Source organism: Achroia grisella, unplaced genomic scaffold (genome assembly GCF_030625045.1).
Source record: "Achroia grisella isolate CSIRO2021 unplaced genomic scaffold, CSIRO_AGI_Agris_v1 utg874, whole genome shotgun sequence".
Lineage (NCBI taxonomy): Eukaryota > Metazoa > Arthropoda > Insecta > Lepidoptera > Pyralidae > Achroia > Achroia grisella.
The window spans coordinates 4,909,256-4,930,035 of record NW_026713051.1 but is presented as its reverse complement, the minus strand read 5'-3'; the positions used below and the strand labels follow the sequence as shown (position 1 = coordinate 4,930,035).

Genomic DNA, 20,780 nt, shown 5'->3' with positions numbered 1-20,780 from the left:
GTACCTCGTAATTTCACTGGTATTTCTCAATTAAATCATGTCTTATAAAGCTGCTAGTCGGCTGAAGTAACTGGAACAGAAGTACGCAAGCTCTATACAAATTCTATCTCCGTAAATAAATCAAATAATCGTAGTTTCGGAAGGAAATTAGAACTTCTACTGCGAACTCAAATTAATTCGCTTGTGAACTTTTTACTCGGTTCAAATGTACTGTCCTTTTTTTTATATATACTATTTTATTAATGGAATAGAATTAATAAAATTTATATTTTAATACATTTTATATACGTCGTTTTAAATAATTTTCGTTTTTCTTATTAGATTGTACAGTATTATAAAATGTAGTTGAAACAGATTTTTTATTGATTGAAGATTCAAACAGTCTGCCAGACCAAAGCCTTCTATCATCATCATTTCAGCCCGGAAGACGTCCACTGTTGAACAAAGTCTATCTCCAAAATTCTGAGCCTTACCAAATTATTGAAAAGAAATAAAGTAGTAATACAATACATTCTTGCTTCATTGGACACTAACTAAAATGGTAACAAATAATTCCTATATCTAAAGTTTTTGCATGTTAACATTGACAATCTGTAAACGCCTAACTCTCACCTAATTTTACTGTAAATGTTATGAAATCAAAGAAATGACCTGTAACAAAAATAAAATAAAAATATGGAGACAACCATAACAGTAGCACAGAAACAGAGAGGACTGTTTAATACGCTAATAGATATCTAAGAACAAAACGATCGCTAAACAAAAGGCTTATAATAGAAGCGAGGTGGTTATGAAGCCTTCAGATGTTGTAAACATATAGAAGCCAGTTATTGTTCTTTAGAACAATATGAGCAACATTTTTTCACAATTGACTGAAGCCGTTTTGAGGGAAAGCAGCGTGGAATTAATAACGGCCAATGGACGCACTGCATCGACTCGCGTTTAAACAATCAAACGGAGAACAAAAAGACAGTAATGTGGAAACGGATAATGCAGAAGCCCGATACGTGCGGTCCAAAGCAAGAGCGGTAGCGGTTGGTATACTACATTCGAATGCTTTAACATTGTTAGTATCAAATAGTTGTTTATTTGCAAGGCATAATATAGGTCTTAAAAATTATCAATGTTCAGAATTGTAGTTGACATTTAAATTGTTAAAGCTTTTCAATTAGTCAATATAATGGAAAATACAAATGAATTCCCTAATTATATAATAACGTAATTGTAACCAACATTACGTTATTATACACAAGTACACAATTTATGAAAGTTTAAGTACTGAGTACAATATTTATGAAATTTTTCTATATAGATAATTAAATATGATTCTAATAAATAGACAAATTTGGTTCCAAATTGTACTATTGCAGACCTATCTGATATGTCGACGATGTTGGTAGTCCACAGTTTCGTGAAATCGATCGACTCAATACAAATATTTGCAGAGCTTTGTTTGTAGTAGTCTAGGTGTTCCGGATACATTAACAAAACAATATGTTTGTGTAGATACACATCTATCAACTCACATCCATACGGTACCAGATGGCGCTTCGTGTTTTATACAATTTTTTATTTATATTATTTGCAGTTGATATATTTTTAATATACACAATTATTACTTTTTTATAGTCAACATCTTCGTAAATAAACAAATAAATACTAGAAAGAGCTGAACGTAAGTTTGATTCACAACATTAAGTTTATAAGGCATGAATATCTGTGTTTTATTAGTGTTATTAATTTTTAAACATACAAATTATTATTATCATATTTTAAACTAAATGTAAACACCCAATTTTTAAGAAATATATATTTAGAGTTTTACTGAACTCTTGCACTGTGACCATACCCAGGATTCCATGAAGAGGATGTATGATTAGTTTTAGCCTTCGCCCCTTGTTCCGTCCCTGCATCGCCCCTGGTTATTCTTCACTCACTATGAATCGGCCTATATCACGGCGAATAGTTTCTGAACATACCTGTTGTTGATAGTCACATATCGAGTATGGAAATTTTCAAGTACTCATATTTGTTTTTTTTAGAAGCAGCTACAGTTTCCTGATAAAATAAGTTTAAGATTGTGGTATGTCTGTATAACTTATTTCAACATCCAGCTTCTGACTTCTTAATAATAAAAAGAAATGTTTTATAAAACTAGGTTTTGTAAAATATCTTAAATCTAAAATATAAAAACAATAAGCTTATCAAAACCACTATTGTAAGGATTTAGTACTAGCAACACATCACATTAATATTAATATTTGGGATAGAAAATACAATCTTAGTTTATGGCTTGTAGTCATATTATTTTGCTGAAATGTAGACGGAATAAAAATGTTATTAATTTGTTATGTACATCTAAAATTAACGAGCTTAAGGGCTAAGTGTACAATAAATAAAAAGAGACTATTATAAAAACAAAAATAAATGCAAATAATCCCCCATTTCTACTGAAACACGAACTCTCACGTTCTCCGAAACAGCGACCCAATTGCTCGGTATAATGTTTTATTTACAAGTAAAAAAATATATCCCATTTTGTTTTTATAAGTAAGTAGGTTGCCGTCTGCGAGGTGGTTGCAAGAGCCATTATTATACCGAGTATCATTTAGTAGACGTTTAGTTTATTAATAGGGGGTGGCCGGGGGAGGTGCCTGGCGCCGTACTTATGCAAACTAAATAAAACATTCATATTTGTAAATAACAACGACATCACCCCGATCAATATTACAATAGTTACCTACTGTTGGTCATTTTTAATTTGTATAATTATTTTCTATTTGTCGTCAACAGTTCCTAGCTATGTACATTCCATGGCATTTTTTTAAAATGATAATGGAATATTGCAGTGTATGATGATAAGATGAACATGAGATTAGATCTGTTAGCCGATCGTGACAGATTAACGTCGATTAAAAATGCCCTGTTAATATGTAAATATTAACATTGCGCTATTAATAAATAAATAAATACCTTATCATATTACATATATTTCGATGATTAGTATATTTGATGTAGAATAAAAAATAATATTACAAAGTATACCATTACCTAGAAGCAATAGTACAAGGAACTTTATTAATGATATACTAAAAGCTAGCAAATTGCTATCGTAGAAAAAATATACGATACACGCTATGATGTAGGGAAATGGCAAGTTGTCGAAAGAATTGGCCCTACCGTATACTGTTCCATTTGGTAGTGACAAATTATCGGCCTTATATACTCGTAGTTACTGAGATCTATTCAATTAAAACATTTTAATATCATGTAAATTATAACTATAAACAAACAGAATCATATCATTTCTTCTTATCAATATAGCAAAACTACTCAATAGCATAAAACTAAATTTATTCCTTTTGTAGTCTCCACTTTACCTTTAATGGAAAATGGCGGGACTGTAGTGAATAACAATAAGTTGAAACTAATTTAATTTGTCCCAGATCATAACATAGGATATTTCTTACACAAGAAAACACTTCCAAGACGACGTGACGCCCAGAGACGCCTTTTAAAACTACAGCACTATATAAAATGAGTGAACTTGTATGTAATAATTAACTATTATAAGGATTGTTTTAATACTCAGTATATATATTTTTAGTAACATGTGTTACTTAAATCTTTTGAGGAAAGATACAAACACAAAACAAAATAATACCCGGACAAAGTATTGTAATTGTTAAGGGCGATGTCGATATACATAACTTTGGTAGTGTAATATGCGAAATGCCTTTTTTCTGTGAAATATTAACGAGCGATAAAACAAATGGACTTTCGTATTTTTAATAATACATGTAGCGAACTGAGTTCTAACAGTTGAAAGGTAATTACTGAAATAGAAATGTTCAAAAAGAGCTCGCACATTAAAGATTTCATATCCATACGTACATATATATATATTTATCTGATTGTGCTATATAGAATGTTAGCTATATAGATCATTAGTTATCTTAATTAGAACAATTTCATTTAAATATTATATTACTCTAAATTACTTTTTCAATCAAAATATTTCAAAGTTTGTATAAAAAATTGTAGCGTCGTTTTTCCGTGGCCTTTACAGCATACCGAATGTTACAGAGCGAGTGCAAATGACTGTCCAAAGCCGCGGAAGGACTTATGACGCAGTTGAAGTCCAACTCCTGCTTGACGTATACGACTTTAGACTGAGGGTACAGTTAGGGGTTCGAACATTGACTCAAGGCGTTATTATTCCTATCCCCGTTTAGCTTGGACTTACCCTTGGGGATTTACCCAGCATGTTCATAATGCACTAAACAGTAATACTATTAATTATCAACAGTGGTTCATTAGACTAGTGTCTATGCTTCTAGTTTGAGCCTATTGTTATGATTGCATTGAGACTTATGTATTCGTCTGCGTACATATTTGATCGGAAGTAGGGTTTTGGAAATTTGATCGAGGCTGTTCACTGTATCCTGGCATGTTTATAATGGCAGTATTTTTTTTATTTTTTTTCGTATAGAATTTTATTTTAATTGATATTAAGGAATTGATATGCATTAATAGAGTTGAAAATCAGCTTTATTTTGTTTCTTAAATAACTGAAACTGAAAACTGACAAACAGGCTAATGACCAACTTTTTGGAAAGTGATAACTTCATTTGCCTGAACTCCACCACAAACGCTTTGCCATTCTTGCGGACATACTTCGTACCCAGTAATTCCAGTGCCACGATATACTATGTACACTATCAAAACTTAACACATTTTGCAGAGCAAACACTCAGCGACAGAATAAGGTAAAACAGAGGTGCAGACGCCGGGTCATAACTAAATTGTTCATGTCAAGTAGATATCCGTTTCAGTAAAAAGCAATTTAATTCGGTGTTAATAGTGTTTATAATTGTACAGCTTCTTGAGTTCAGCAAGTGGCCTAATATATAATAGGTAACACGGGTGCTGCCTGCTCCTCGCCCCTCCGCCGCGCGCCGCGTACATAAATCTAGTTTATCGTACTCCAGCAATAAATTTTATTTTGGGATCTTTAATTCTTTGTTATTGAATTGGATTTTAGTGTTTTATTCGGGTAAACAAACAATACATCGGAACGTTTCAACCGGCACTCGTAGCACGTGTGCGATTGTAAACACGCACGGCGCGGCGCGGCGCGGCGCGGCGGCTCGTAGTCGCGAGGCGCCGCGCGACTTCGCGCGTACTTTTTATTTCTAGATGGCTATGCGTTATTGCCGCCGTAAAACGCCCGGCTTTGTCTGCGTTCACAATTAAAACTTCGATAAAGTTTTGTACAAAGAAATGCCGCTCTTTGCTCCAACAATTACTGACGAACATAAATAACCGGGCGCTGCGCTCGCGCATTCGACGCATGAAATACAGTAGCGATCGATAAATATTGCAATTGTAAACTTCCTGTATAAGATGGGGAAATTGTGAATTAACGAACGGTTTGTTCTTTTTCATCTGACCGTTTAATTGATCCCCTATTTCTTTGCTGCGTTCATATTAATTAACCTGAAGCTTGTACTGTAGTCGTACACTAGTTTATTTGAATTTTTAACAAATTATTAATATACATGATGTTTAGAAATATGTCTAGACTCAGGCCAATACTTTGTAGAGACATTTGTACATAGATGTTAAGACAGTAACCGGCTACTATATAGCATATAAGTAGGTATTTGTTACTGATAATATAGCTATCTAAAGATTTTTTAAGTACCTAATTATTATTTGAGTTTATACAGTATGAACAAAAAATCAAATATTTCAGTAATTCTTCCTTACAATATTACAATGTACGTTCAAAAAAATATTAGCAATATTCACTCGTATGTGGCATTCAGCTTCCGTTTCATATTCAGTTATAAAAAATATTTTAACACTTTATTCATTTCAAAGGAATATTAAAAGCAACATTTTAAAATGTCCCGTTGTCATTTGGTTGGGTCGGTCGCGCGACAGACGCCTCGTTTGGTCGCACGTTGTTTGCGACAACGTGTCAACTGTTAAATGGTTTTTGCACAAACAAATAACAACTGTATTTATTTGTGAATGTGAATTAAATTAATATATTTTTACGTTACCTGGTGGATTTACCTGGATTTACATTCTAAAGTTGCATTTTATTTGTATTGGCGTCTCTGTACCTCAATATTACATATTACAAACTTAACATTATACTATAATAACTCAAAGACTTTAAAAAATCTACTCTAATGGTTTAGCTTTAAAGTCTAATTGCAAAATATAGTATATATTGATTTAACGGTCACGGTTTCGATTCTTTACACGATGCTAACATTTACATGTATCTTTATAAGTATTCTTGTTTGTATTGGTCTATTATTATGTATGTATAGTATTTACGAAAAAAATGTATTTCGAGTAAAAATTTGTAATATACATTTCTAAGCTTAAATATTGTAATTTCTTTTTTTAAATATCTATAGCAACCACGAACATCAGACGACAGGTGGTCTCGTGACGCCATGGGATCTCCATGCATTGAAAAGTAAAAAAAAACAATATGACGTGAATGTTGCGTATGTTCTTACAACATAAACGGTAGTAGGTATGTGGTACATTATCAGATAGTAATTAAGTGAAACAATAGTTCGTGTATTGTGTGAAAAATCTATTCAATTGCCAGCCAGTAATATACTCATATTGTCACTTTTTACACGGTATAATATTACGATACTATCGCACGTTTTGTGAGAGAATAGGTATTATATTATATACTGCATGATATGTAACATAAAAAAAGTCCAGCCACGTCATTCCCAACCTCATAGAAAGAGGTGTATTCTCATCCAATAGATTTATCTCTCGTCAGTCAGAGATTCCTCTGGATTGCTTCCCTACCTGCGCGAACTAAGGATAACAAGACGAGAATCAAGTCAGATTATTTCAATTATCCATCCTGACAAATTTACTAATTTACCACGATGGTATGGAGGTCGTCCTGATTTGAATATATATGTAGGCACATTCGACTCAGGTCGACCTCTACAGTTAGAATACATACAGTTGGAACTAGTCTAACTGTAAACCTTTTTTAGTAATTGGAATGTTAACGAAATTACATACATATAGAAAAATATTGTTCCCGATAAATATAAATGAAATGGTGAACTAATAAATTTTAAATAAGTAATAACAAACATACTTAAGTGCACCTAGTTAACTCAGCATTCTATACATTACATTCTATACATTCTCTAGGTTTATTGAAAGAAATCTCTTTTTATAGATAAGCTCGCTCTTGTACATTACATTTATTGTATCACTGATCATATATGTTTTTCTATGTGTGTGTACAATAAATAATAAAGAATAAGTACGTTATTTTAATCGTCCGTGAAACCAACAGCCATTACTATTAGTCATGCGCTGAGTTGCTAAGTCTAATCTATATCTGTCCGTAGATAGTATGCTAAAAATCACGTAAGTAGATATCTTGTTTATAAATAAAATCTGACATTTTAATTGCCTCATATGTAACAAGTTAATTTTAAATCATACATCATATTCACATGTGTATGACCGGATATTATCTATAGATTTACTTGCATATATACGATTACATGTAAGTACCAAAATCGTCGCAATGTATATTATAAAACTAGGGTGTACTATTTTCCATCATTTGGACCATCACCTCATTTATTTTGACAAAAAAAGACTGGTCTATAATATCTACTAGACACTTCAACACTTGTTACAATGTCATTTAATTTTAACTACACTTTCATAATTACTAAATACTATACTCTAACTCTTTCATACCCATTTAAAAAAAAACTGTTATACATAAAGAAGACTGTATAAATGTATTAAGCTTAATATATGTACTTAAACTCAACAATGATACCTTAAATAACTATGAACTACTTTACACAACACGCAGCAATCAATGTAAAAACAGCTACGCATTCATATCTTGTCGAATCGTATAAGCCTTATTAATTTTGAATTGCAAATTCGTTACAAGATCCTGTTCTGAATAAGCAAGTACATACGCTCCCCCCAAGTCGTCGGCCGCGTATTATTTCTTCCGAAAACATATCGTAAAAATGAAAACTATATTTCTAAATATACCATTTGATTAAAACCCATAACACGAATGTGGCAGCAACAATAACCAACGTATATAGGTAACAATAACCTCATTGTTAACCAAGAATATATTTTACAGTTGCTACGGTGTAACGACGGATTTTATGGGCAATAAACTAATTATAAGTTATTAATATCGATACAAACATAATATCGACATTGTTTCATGGGCTTATTTGAAGCAGTTACCCCTATAAACTGAACAATTTGGATGTAATGCTGAGATACTTGCGTTCATGTCGATAATGTAACAATGTATCTTGTGACGAGATTCGCTTGTTATATTTTAAAGTTAACTAAACTTTTAATGATACAACACGCATATTTTATCTTGAACGATGGAAAGAGAAATTTTTCGTACAATTATGATATATTTCTGGATATAATGTAGTAGAAATGGTAGATGAATATGTTGATACCCCACTCCAACAATCTGTATAGATATTAATGTGTTTCTTTTCTTTACAGGCTAAACTACTGGAGAATTCCCACGCTTGGCTTGGTGCGTCTACATCATCTATTGCAGGTCAGTTGATCTCTTGTAATCCACTGTTATGCACATCTATCTAATAACAATCTATTTTCGTTTCATAAGTTTGACGTCCGAGTTGCCATAAATTTAGCATAATATAAACACTTTAGTACTTCGTCAAAATAATATTATCAACAATTACGCTATTAGTTAATACGACAAAGTACAAAAGGATTTATATAATATTGATAGTCAGTAATCTGTTCAGTAGATTTATAACGAATATATTTTTTTAATTCACTACTTTCACTTAAATTCATATCTTTTATACTTGCTTTATGTGTTGTGTTTGTGTGTGTGTGTGTGTGCGAGAGTGTGTGTATAACCTGCATGTCGTAACATGTCCGGACCATAATGATGCAGTATCAAGTTGTTCATGTTTAGTCACTATAAGTACCCCATTTGACGTTTGCCAACGTATTATTGTCGTGGGAAATATGGATATCGCGGAATAATATAAAGTGTACTTTATTTAATACAGGAACTGTGATTTTTGTTATGTCACTGATACACGTAACATAAAACAATACTTTAAGTATCTCTTATATCACTTTATATGACATAACAGTCACAATTTAACCTTATTTTGTAAATAGCCAATAATTTTCTTTAAACATATATAGGTAACTTTCGCATATAGTTTCCATACTTACAGTGATCATTTGGTGTATTTATTTGTGACATATTTTCGTTTCGTGACGATTGAAAAATCATTACCAATATCTTTCGATATTGCATCATTTGAACGGATTTTTGATATGCTTCATATATTGCTTTTATCTGCTAGAGTGCCACGGTCATAGGCTCAAGTTGAAAACTCCAACATGGACCCAACATCAACTCCAAGAAGCAATACAAGCGGTCGTCGCACAAAGGATGAGATTCACTCAAGCTGCTACATACTTCGGCATTCCTAAGGGAACATTATATGATAACATATTAGGAAAATCGAAGCGAATGGCCGTGTTAGATGAAGTAAGCCTACTGCTTAATGAGGAAAGAGCCGTTCTAGACTTTTGTTGTGACACCAACATTTCACCATATAATAGAAGAACAAAAAAATCTTTATCCGAAGTTATAACATTTGTAGAAAAAATAAGACAAATTAGAGAACCTGGCTTCACTTTTGTCGGTTTAACTGGATTTAGATGGTGGTGGGCGTTTTGTAAGAAGCATTCTATTGTATCACTGTACTATGACAGTACAAATAAACCTAAATTACCTAAATTGGAGTCAAAGCACACAACTAATGATCAACTCAAATGACGAAACTTATATCTTAGTCATATTCTGCATTTTCAATAATCAATTTCCAGGGTAGTCACACAAGGATGCGTTTTGAGCCCCAAAATGTAATTTTAAATAGAACGTTGATTGAGTAATCTATTGTGTGTACCGAAAAGTCATTTTCCATCGTCACGCCTCTCAGCCAAATATAGTACTAGCTACGATTGGGAACGTAATTAATATTCACGTGAAACAATTTAATTAAAGCCAGGTGTCTATGTCCCAGTTTATAATATATTCACGTCGGATAATAACTTAGTTTTTAAATGCTTCAAAATATAAATATTGTTGTTGTAGCAACGAAACATATGTTCACCCTCCTTTTTTAATCAATATCACTGATTAACACGTTGATCGTTAATATATTTTATATACAAAATTATTTTTATTTAAAATTACATTTTGTGTGGTTACATATAAATAATCTTTATTATTTGCTTTCAAGTCTGCTAATGACTGAATAGTTAATTTCGTAATTAATTTACTAATGTATTTGCCTTTGTGCAATGGATTGATACTGCACTGAGATGACTTTAATCTGTTTAGCATGGATGATTAAACATTTTGCTGCTAACCAAATATTGGGAAACGATGTAATTAGATGATAACTGATGTTATTGTATTGTATGATTACAATATTGTAATTATTAGTTAGCCCTATACGGAATGCTCTTTTTGTTTCTGTATTAAGTGGCTTAGTTCTATTGTTTATTTCGCATTTATATAATAATTTGTTAAGTACTTCAGTGACATTGTCACACGCAGAGGTTCTGTGTGACGAAATTGCCACAGTGACAATTTTTAATGGGTACTTAGATTACTAGTTGTCTTTTGACTGATTAGTAGCAATAAATAATTATTGTAATAAAAGATTAATATTTAGGGAAATCAGGGTTAGTTGTAATGTTACAGACATAGGTACTAATGTACAATCAGTTCCAAACAGACTGTTTTGGTAATTTTCAGACTGTTTTCATGGTTATAATTTGAAGTACAAAAATTTTACTGTACTTAACATGTTGACTGCCAACTACGAGTTATCTCGTCCTGTAAATAAACTCAAATTAAAAATAATTAGGTATTTAATGTTCCTGGAATACTTCGAAAAACACATTTAATTTTTTTTTCGATAATAAAATGCACTTGAAATATAGTTTTTTAAAATATAATATGATTAAATGAAATTGTCATTTTAGGCCAAATTTCAGAACCAAATTTCACGGCAACCGTGGACGTCAATGATGCGCATAGTTGTCGTATTTCAACTATTTGCTGTGATGGCAGTTCTGTTTATGTACAATCGCTATCCACACTATTTGTTTTATGTACGGTCACTAATAATATGTAAATACTTGGTCGCACTGACATCATTGACAACTTCAAACATTTTTATATGTGATCGCCATTAGGTTGCTATTGTGACAAGTGTTATGTGCTTACATATTGCTGGGCAAGTCTTCACTAACACTATATATTTTTGTCTGTATAAAGACTAGGTATTTTTGTTGATTATTTTTGTATACTTAATTAAATCCTTAGTATAAAATTATGTAAGTAGGCAATATTATTATAGTAACATATAGTCAAATGTGCCTTTTTAGTGCTTAATGTACTTGTGATATACAAAAATATATCGTCATTATTATAAGTATTAAAACTATTTTTAAATGTACACTATTAATTCTCTATTATCTTTGTTCACGAAATAATAATTTTATAAAACGTTCCTTTATACTCAGATTTTTGCTTGGAATGTATTACTTGTATGTATTTATTGTTTCGCTGATTAAGATGAGATTCTCTTAAATATGTTCATATCTAGAACTTTTTTTATAAAGCACGTCCTTTGCTACGTTTATTTTTTTATGTTTCTTTTATTTTGTTTTATCTGTCGTTGTATATTCACCTTTACAATCTCTTATTATTTTCATATTAAACATGGCCTAAGGTGTTATTACATTGGTCATGTTTTTTTAATTCTAAGTTTATTATTAATAGAACAACTTCTTGAACCATTGATATAGCGAACAGTATAATACATAGAAATTACATATAGTGTGGGAGAACGAGAAATATTGTATTTTCGATCATTTTGACTCAGACTTTGAAATTCAGACTAGACTAGATCTCCTTTTTTCATGGTAAAAAGGACAGCATATATTGGTCACGTGATTGAGGAGATTTGATTGATATTAAATCTTTATACTTTATATTTACAAATAGAATAGCTGTCTCATTATTAAAACTGTTAATAGAAATAGACTTTCTTTTTTGTTTAGCCTACAATTTTTTTGACATTATACAACTAAAATTATTTGACATCCTTAACTAATATATTTAAAAATGCGATAAAGAATATAATTAACATTTACGGTTCATAGACATATGTATACATACACATAGGTATATTTTATTATTTATATTGACAACGTAAGTTTAGTATTTTGTTTTAAATCTTTTAATACTTTTAATTATTTATTACATGAGAAAATAGAATAGGCTATCGGAAATAGAATAATTCATATTTTACTAAAATATATATATGAATAAACATGTTCGCAGGTTTGACTTATTGCAAATAAAGCTGAGATGGCGGCGTACAAAACAGGCGCGCCGTTTCGTACCTCCATTAATATGCGGCATGCATAATTAATGAGATATTTTTTCCTAAAATAATTAATGCATATTGATATACATAAAATGCTAAACGACCGTTCGCTATGCCAGTGGTTCATTATGTCAAAAATATATATGGAACCAGCTACGCCACGCGGTTTCACCCGTAGTTGTAAGTTAAATGAAATGGCCGCCGTTCTCGGTCTGCCTTCGCCATAACAATTCCAAAAGTGCCTATACCTACCTAAATATACTGTTATTATGTAATAATACTATTAGTTGAATAATATCACTTATCATGACTTAAAATGACTTTGAATGTCTTAATGAAAGACATTTCCAAATTTTTATTTTTTTTTAAATTGTTAACCTTTTTGTTGTAATTTTTCTTGTGCTATTGAAAAAGCTTCGTAACTAGTACTTACATAGCTTTAAATTTTTACTGTACTTATCATGAATTCAACAAGACTGCAACATTGGTGGTAATATAGAAAATAAAGGTTTCTATACACGTTGTTTCATTTATGTACCTGTATTATAATTAATCTTGTCTTTTTGTGTCTATTCAGGTACTTCGGAAGGTCAGTATGTAGTGTTTTTTATCTCTATAGCTTGCATGTTTTAATAATCCATATATTGTTGTGCATTTATGCCAGTTGTCTTTAATTATTTCTGTATTTGTATTTAAAAATAGCATAATTAATAAAAAAAACTTTCTCGTAATATTTTAGTTTAGTTTAGTTGCGAAAATTAGGTAACAAAAATGTTAAACTTTTAGAAAAAATATAATATTATAAGCTACAATTTTAAATATGGAAAGAAGTGCCACACACAATAATATACGTAAAGATATTACAGAATACTTATTATTTATAATTAATAATGTAACGAAAAATCTACGCAACGATTAATAGAAAATAATTAAAGAAAAATATGTAACGAAATTGTTTTTCGAAATCGTGGTAAAGATATATAAAGTTATATGAATACGAGTATAAAAACTAAATAGAAACTGTTTCGTTTAACGTGTACTTGTGATCCTACCAGTTCCTACTTCCGATAATTACAGAGGGAAGTAGAGATAGGAGTTTGAGGTTTGAGGAAACAGTGTTTATGTCAATGTCAATAAATTAATTAACAGCATCCATTACTGTTGTTTCGCAAATATTGCAATGTCTATCAATTTATTCATGATTCCATTAAAAGTGGTCCAGTTAATCATGCAATGACATTCTTTTTATTGTTTTATTGACAGTGAAATATTGGGTTATGATGTTAAAAGAGTGTTTTGTAATTTCAAAAGCAAAATATGTATAAACTTATTGAGCCAACAGTGTCACGCATTACCAGTTCTATTGAAAATATTATATGTATATACAAGATATAAAATATGTATATACAATATAAGTATTGTGTAATAAACACGAAATTTCAAGTTATACTTACTATAAGTATAACTTGAAATTTAATGTTTATTCGAATCGAAATAAAAAACATTTATGTTAAAATTATACAATACATGTACACAATATGTTATGTATAGTTTTTAGATCAAAGTACAGACAAACAGAAAAAATTATAGCATTCATTATTTTTTGTTCTGTTAAGTTGATAAAATCTCTTAAGTTAGCAGCAGTAGCGAGCCGTGTCACAGTGTTTGCAACAACATTGGTAAATCGTAAAATAAAATATAAAATAGTTTACAAAAACAATCGAGTTGTCGATCTACGCTGAAAGTAGTTATCGGCCCTCGCTTGCAAAACAAACTTCATGAGTTGACATCCAACGATTTTATACTTTGTTCCCCAAAAACAAGAAGTGATAGGATTAATGCAAATCTAATGGTCAAAGGAAGTCAAACCGTAAAAATAATCACCAAAAAACTTCATTGGTTCATTGGTTTATAAATACCTATCTGCCGACTGTTGCATATGTCAGTCAATAGAAGTACAGTCGCACCGAGAAAGACGTTCATTTTTAGAAATTTGTTAAAAAGTTTTATGTCAATTAAAAATGTCCAGTAGGTATCAATTAATCCGGGATTCGTTAGGAAGCTGGCTCTTAAATTGGTTGCATTTGAATATGTGCACACAGCCGTGAACATGAAAGGGTTCTATTCACGCTTCTACCAAAAGCAACAGATACATTTAGGTATTTATGTACCTGTAGGCTATAAGACTAGCTAACCCGCGCAACTTCGTCTGCGTTTCTCTCGATATTTTGTATTGATAATATTTTTATTGTTTTATTTATAAGTTCTTTATCCTTTATATTCAATAGATGATGTTGTTAGTAAATATGTATATAACTTAAAAAAATATCGAGGTTTTACAGTCTTCTGCATAGGTCAGCAGTATGCTTTGTAAAGTTAGTTTCAGTTGAAGAATGAGATACGGCAGGGAACTTACAAGGTATAAAGGAACGGAAACAAACATCATAGTCCTCCTGAATGGCCATACATGTATTCTGCGTCATGTGGCTGCCACAGCTACCTATAGTATGATGATATCATGTCCGTGATGCTGTTCTAGGGACTGTTTGTTTGCCATTCCATAATTTGTATATATCATAAATATCTGGTAATCATCATCATCTATACTATATATACATATATACTTACTATTACTATACTATATATACTTACTTATATCATGTGCTAAATATTGCCAGCAGTGCCATTATTAAAACACGATTTATCTATTTTCAGCAGACAGCTACCAATACCAACTTCAGTCGATGTGGCAGAAGTGCTGGAATACCAACCAAAGCCTGGTGCACAACCTTCGCTTCCGCGAGCGTGGGCCCCTCAAGTCCTGGCGCCCAGAGACCATGGCCGAAGCCATCTTCTCCGTGCTGAAAGAAGGGCTGTCGTTGTCCCAGGCAGCGAGGAAGTACGATATACCATACCCGACCTTCGTACTTTATGCGAATAGAGTCCACAACATGCTGGGCCCGAGTGCTGATGGGGGAGCAGGTATGTTGATGATTTTTACATTTCACAAAGCAACAGTCATCAGGCCTACCATAAATAAACTAGAGTAATTTTATTTACCTCCATTTTATTCAGGGATGTCAATACCAGTCCCATCATACCTATGAAGACTATGGAATACCATAGTCTTCTCGTATGGCTATGAAATGAAAATTTACTAATAACGAGGGTGATGAATGTGATAATGACAGAAAGTATGACCTGATTTCTGTTGCTTAATGTATATTATTTTTATATCTGTCAGTCCGTGGGTTTCTTATTCAAATTTAGCGTTTAAGGTATTAAATTGTTACTCCATTGTATTGTGATTAAAGTATTTTTTTTATTTACATTTACATATTTATTTATATACATACATATAGATATTAAATGTATTTTACATTACATAATTGGTTATTGAAAATTATTTCTCAGTAAAAGTACTGAATTTGAATGAGTAATGAAATTTTGAAAAATTTCTATGATTATTTAGGGATTTAAATAATGATTTAAATACCTAATCATAGAAACACTTTAAAAAGAAAAATTAAGAATTGTTGGAAAAAAATGTGTCCATCGCGTAAGTTTTATAAAAAAAACTGCATCATAGTAGGTCCATTCGTTTAAGAGCTACGTTATCACAGACAGACATATAGACACTTCAGACTTATAACACCCGTTTTACGTAAGGAATTAGTAATGGGTAAAATTAAATATTATACGGTATTAAATTTAATGCATGATATACAGTCATACAGTTCTACCACAGTAGTATATTTCTTGTATTACTGACAATGTCAGTAATATGGAATATTTAATTTACCGTAAACCGTATTTTTCCTCTACAAATGTTTAGTCTACAAGTCTACGTAATTCAAGATTAATTCGTCGAAATTGTGAATATTTTTTCTTATTCTAATAAATTACGCGTCTGTGCAATGGTTCCACATACTGTCTCACCAGTATATGGTCGCGGGTTAAAAATTTGCACAATAAATATTTTTCAATCGTACGATATTAGTATTAATGAATTAATGGTGCCCGCGATTTCGTATTCATATGTATTTATAAATTTACATCTAGTAATAGTAATCAAATAAAATAATTAAATATAGGATCTATACGACGAAATATATCATTTAACTATCAAATAAAAAAATATTTTGTAGGACATTTTATCCACTTATGAATTTAATTTATTTTAATTATTATTTTTCCCTACTATTTTCTAATTAATCTCCAACTTTTATATAATTAAATATTTCTTTATATTATTTCTGGGAAAAATTCATCGAAATTCCACCATTATCGCAAGTGACATATACATACAAACTGACCGTTTTAGATTATTCATATTTTTTTTAATTTATTGTTTACAATGAACATGTAAAGATAAAGTGTATTAAGTAAGTTTTTGTCCTTTATTTCGTAAGCCGAGTATAAGTTCTGCTTAGTTTGGGACTAGATGGCGTCGTGTTATAAGTTTATGGATAGTTATTTATAATTGAACTCACGGTGTCATCTATTGATAGTAAATCAAACGCCTATAATAAATAAAACATCTATACCACCAATATATAATACTATATATTATTTATTTAGGAAACTGATCAATACGACGAGTATCCTCATCTTTTTTAGCCTATGTGGTGACTCATACTTAATTAATAACATAGTGTAGTTTCTGTGAAAATTATCTGAATTCTTAAACCGTTCCTACGTGAAATATTAACACACAAAGAGATGATTTTTGTCTCGTCACGATTATATGATTTTATAACATGAGAGATTAACCACGTGAAACCTATGGGCTGACAAATTGAATATATTTTCATAAATATCAGTAACAATATTTATTATGTGTGTGTAAATTAATTTTAATATATGCATTGCGAATTATGCCAAGCGAATTTAAATTGTAAAATTGTAAATGCACGAAATTGTACAAATCTAACTTGTGTCATCATTATTGAGTTCGTACGTAGTTTTAACAGTGTGTATTTTCCGGCCGCTGTTTATATGAATTAATTGGCTTTATTAGAATTAATTACATGAACGTTTGTTTCATTGTGTTGCTATCTCACTAAATGGAAGGTCATAAATCCATTTAAATAATTTATAATGGTACAAAATTACTATTCTACCATATAATAGCTGTTAAAATATTCAAAAGTATCAAGTTCCGACCTTGGTGGCGGTTTAAAACACTACCTCAACAGTTGCAATTTCAAACACCGCACGATACAACCTTTTTTCAGAGTATAATTGATTTAATTCACTTAGTTATTTTCTATATTTAGTATCTACTTACACATAAATATATGTAGTGTATTATTATTTACTTAACTACCGCCTGCGTCACTGGAAGTAAAGCCTTGTAGGCTGGTCTTATTTCTTCTAGCTTGTTATATATCAGCTTAGTATACAATTACAAGATGTGCCTAGTATGGACTAGATGGCGCTGTCTAGCATGGCTTGCATGGTTATTTATGTATGTATTATCAATTACAGACAGTACACACTTGTATGAATAGACTGAAATGCACATGTTCGCCACTGGTCTACAGCTTTACTATTTATTATTTTTCTGTCGTCTGACCACCATAATTTATATATTAAAATTGTTTACACACAATTAATTTAATAAACTACAATTTATATTAGGTGCAACATATTTTTATTATGTTGTTTTCAAGACAATATTGTTTATACTTAATGGTTTGTATATAATTATGACATACTCCAAACCAAAAGTATTACAGATCTCGTTCCAACTTGCCCATAACAGATATATTGCTCAATAGGCTCCCTTCGGTAATATTAAACATCGGTATGTTTGCGTTCACCTTTTACTATTGTGTGCCGTTGCAGATTTGAGGCCTAAAGGCCGTGGCCGCCCGCAGCGCATCCTGCTGGGCGTGTGGCCCGACGAGCACATCCGCGGGGTCATAAGGGCTGTTGTGTTCCGCGACACTCACGCGCCCCACGCTGGCCACCACATCAAGGAAGAGGTCCTGCCCGTCTATCCCGCTATCACGGTCAGTATCCTGCGACTCTCAACCAAATATATAACCCGCTCAAACGAAATTAAATACTTATTCATTATTCTTATTTTTATTCTCCCTGTCACATTCGATGCTTCGATTTTTGCTGCTTGCGAATTCGCTACTTTGCGACTTTAAATTAAAACTATTCACTCGGCAGCATCGAACGTTTTAGATTTATTAAGTATCGAGTTTCTGTTCGACCGGCTCGGCGTACACTTTACATTTGTAATTATGTCGGACTCACCCGTCTAATGTCGCGTAGGTGCGTTGGGGCATCGAACAGAACTCGCTCGTTTGTTATATATGACAAGTATTGTATGTAGGCGTATGCGTGTTCCAGGATGGCATGGCTGTGCAAAACGCCTACGGCGCCGTAGCTTGCGGCAACGGTCGCGAGGGTGGCGTGTCGCCGAACGCGGCGGCTGCGGCTGCAGTCGCCGCCGTGGCCCACGGGCTGCGTCGGCAGATGTGCAACATGGTGGTCGCCGCTCAGAGGCCCCCCGACCACCCGCCGCACTTAGGCCTGCCGCCGCTGCCGCTGCAGTCGCCGCGGCTGCCGTCGCCGCTCTCTGCCGGCCTGGAGTCCCCACTGTGCTCCCCGCCACCACCTGGCCACGCTCTCGAACCCCCCAAACCTGCCGATCCGTTCCGCCCGTTCGCCTCGCCTCGACCCGACAGTCGCTATGGAGAACGTGATGTCGTCGCTGAAATTACTGATATGGGCCCGCCCAAGACTCCAATCCCGATCGCTAAGAATGGCAAGGAACTGCCTAGCCCGGTGCCAGTGCCGGTGAAGATGGAGGCCCCGCCGGCGGAGACGCGCGCTGAGAACATCTGAAGCGAGGCCGCGGGCGCGGCACCGGCGCACGCGCATGTTGGCGCGCCGCCACCGCCGCTGCCCGCATACCCCTACTTCGTGCCCAGCCGTAACTCCATCAGCTACTTCTAAACGTAGCGAGCCGGCCGGCCAGCAGTCTGTATACGAGCACATTCCACGGCCGCGCACAGACGGCCCACACACGGCCCACGACACTGTCACACGAGTAGGCGAGGCGACACGCGTATTTAATCATTTGATTCGTTTCGGCATTATTTCACATTCATATTTAATTATTATTTAAAGTGGACTCGCTGTGCAATATAATGCTTGTTGTTTAGTTATGAATTTTGTATTATTATTATGAAAGATTATTTTTAGTTTAATTATTATTTTTTGTATACTATTGTCGTTTATGTAATGTGTTCCAGTGACATGTTTAATTATTTTTGTTAATATTAGCAAAGTGATAGGTGTGCGGGGCGGCGAGTGTGCGGCGAATACTCCAAAAGTTCCACGCGCGACGTCGCGCGGCGCCGCGTGTCGACGCAAGACGTCGTGCGCGCCCGCACTCGGCGCCCCTTCCCATACACCTACTCACAAGTAGAATGTCTGACATAAATGTAAGCTTAACTAATAAACGTTACGATTTAGATCCATCTGTGAACGTAGGGAGATCAAAATTATAATATTTGGCCCGATTTCAAAAGACTGTTCGGTATACCTATTCATTGTAATTCACCAACATATTGTATAAGACAAAATTATAAATTAATAGTCTTAGCTGTATTCGAATAGATATTTCAATTGTCGTCAGATCGATGTCAATTTCTCTAATAGGAATTATAGTGAATGTGTGTTGTTGCTTGCGGGTACGTCCGCGCAGTCCGCCGCGTACCCCGCGTACCCCGCGTACCCCGCGTACCCTGCGCACCCAGCGCACCCCGCGTACCCTGTGTACCCCGCGTCCTATGCTTCGCGGTTCGCGTCTCGTATTCCTGCCGCGTCTTAGACTTGCATTGACGGTATATCCAGTCCCTGTGGGTAACGCTCGCATAGCTATTTACAGAGTTATCCTATTGATAGTTACATCTGTGTAACAAAAAAAATAACTCCGATCTTCAGATGAGAGGGGTATAAATTTTCTTTTGACATGAAAGTAACATGAATGTGACTGCTCTGTGAGAAGTTACCCTTGAGCGGGACTAGCGGCCATGTGGATGTAGCGTGAATGCAGTTTTCCGTTGCCGCGTTCACTGTTCACTGTTCGTGCAGCGATTCACATTCTATAGACTTAGTGGTCGCCAAATGTAATATAGATTGTATCATTAGCCAGTAGTGATTGTTCCAAATGTTAGGTTAATTTAGATGTTCAGGACTCGATTGACTTCTCTACATTGACGC

General features: G+C 33.4%; 2 protein-coding genes across 6 annotated transcripts in view; both read left to right on the top strand.

Annotated features, from left to right (window-relative positions):
- The window catches only part of LOC131853127 (protein bric-a-brac 1-like), a 354,430-nt gene extending 333,925 nt beyond the window's left edge, over positions 1-20,505 (top strand). For 3 of the 5 annotated variants that reach the window (XM_059203941.1, XM_059203942.1, XM_059203940.1), the window contains 4 exons: positions 8,575-8,632; positions 15,249-15,515; positions 18,384-18,550; positions 18,900-20,505. In XM_059203941.1, the coding sequence (XP_059059924.1) occupies positions 8,575-8,632; positions 15,249-15,515; positions 18,384-18,550; positions 18,900-19,397 (990 nt within the window). In that variant the 3' untranslated portion in view covers positions 19,398-20,505. The remainder of the gene's footprint in view (positions 1-8,574; positions 8,633-15,248; positions 15,516-18,383; positions 18,551-18,899) is intronic. The other 2 variants (XM_059203943.1, XM_059203945.1) reach the window with 2 other exon arrangements.
- On the top strand, positions 19,432-20,388 carry LOC131853115 (uncharacterized). Its single transcript, XM_059203930.1, has 3 exons — positions 19,432-19,620; positions 19,839-19,979; positions 20,194-20,388. Exons 1-3 carry the CDS (start codon positions 19,432-19,434, stop codon positions 20,386-20,388), a joined length of 525 nt encoding a protein of 174 aa, XP_059059913.1.
- Positions 20,506-20,780: the final 275 nt, after the last annotated feature.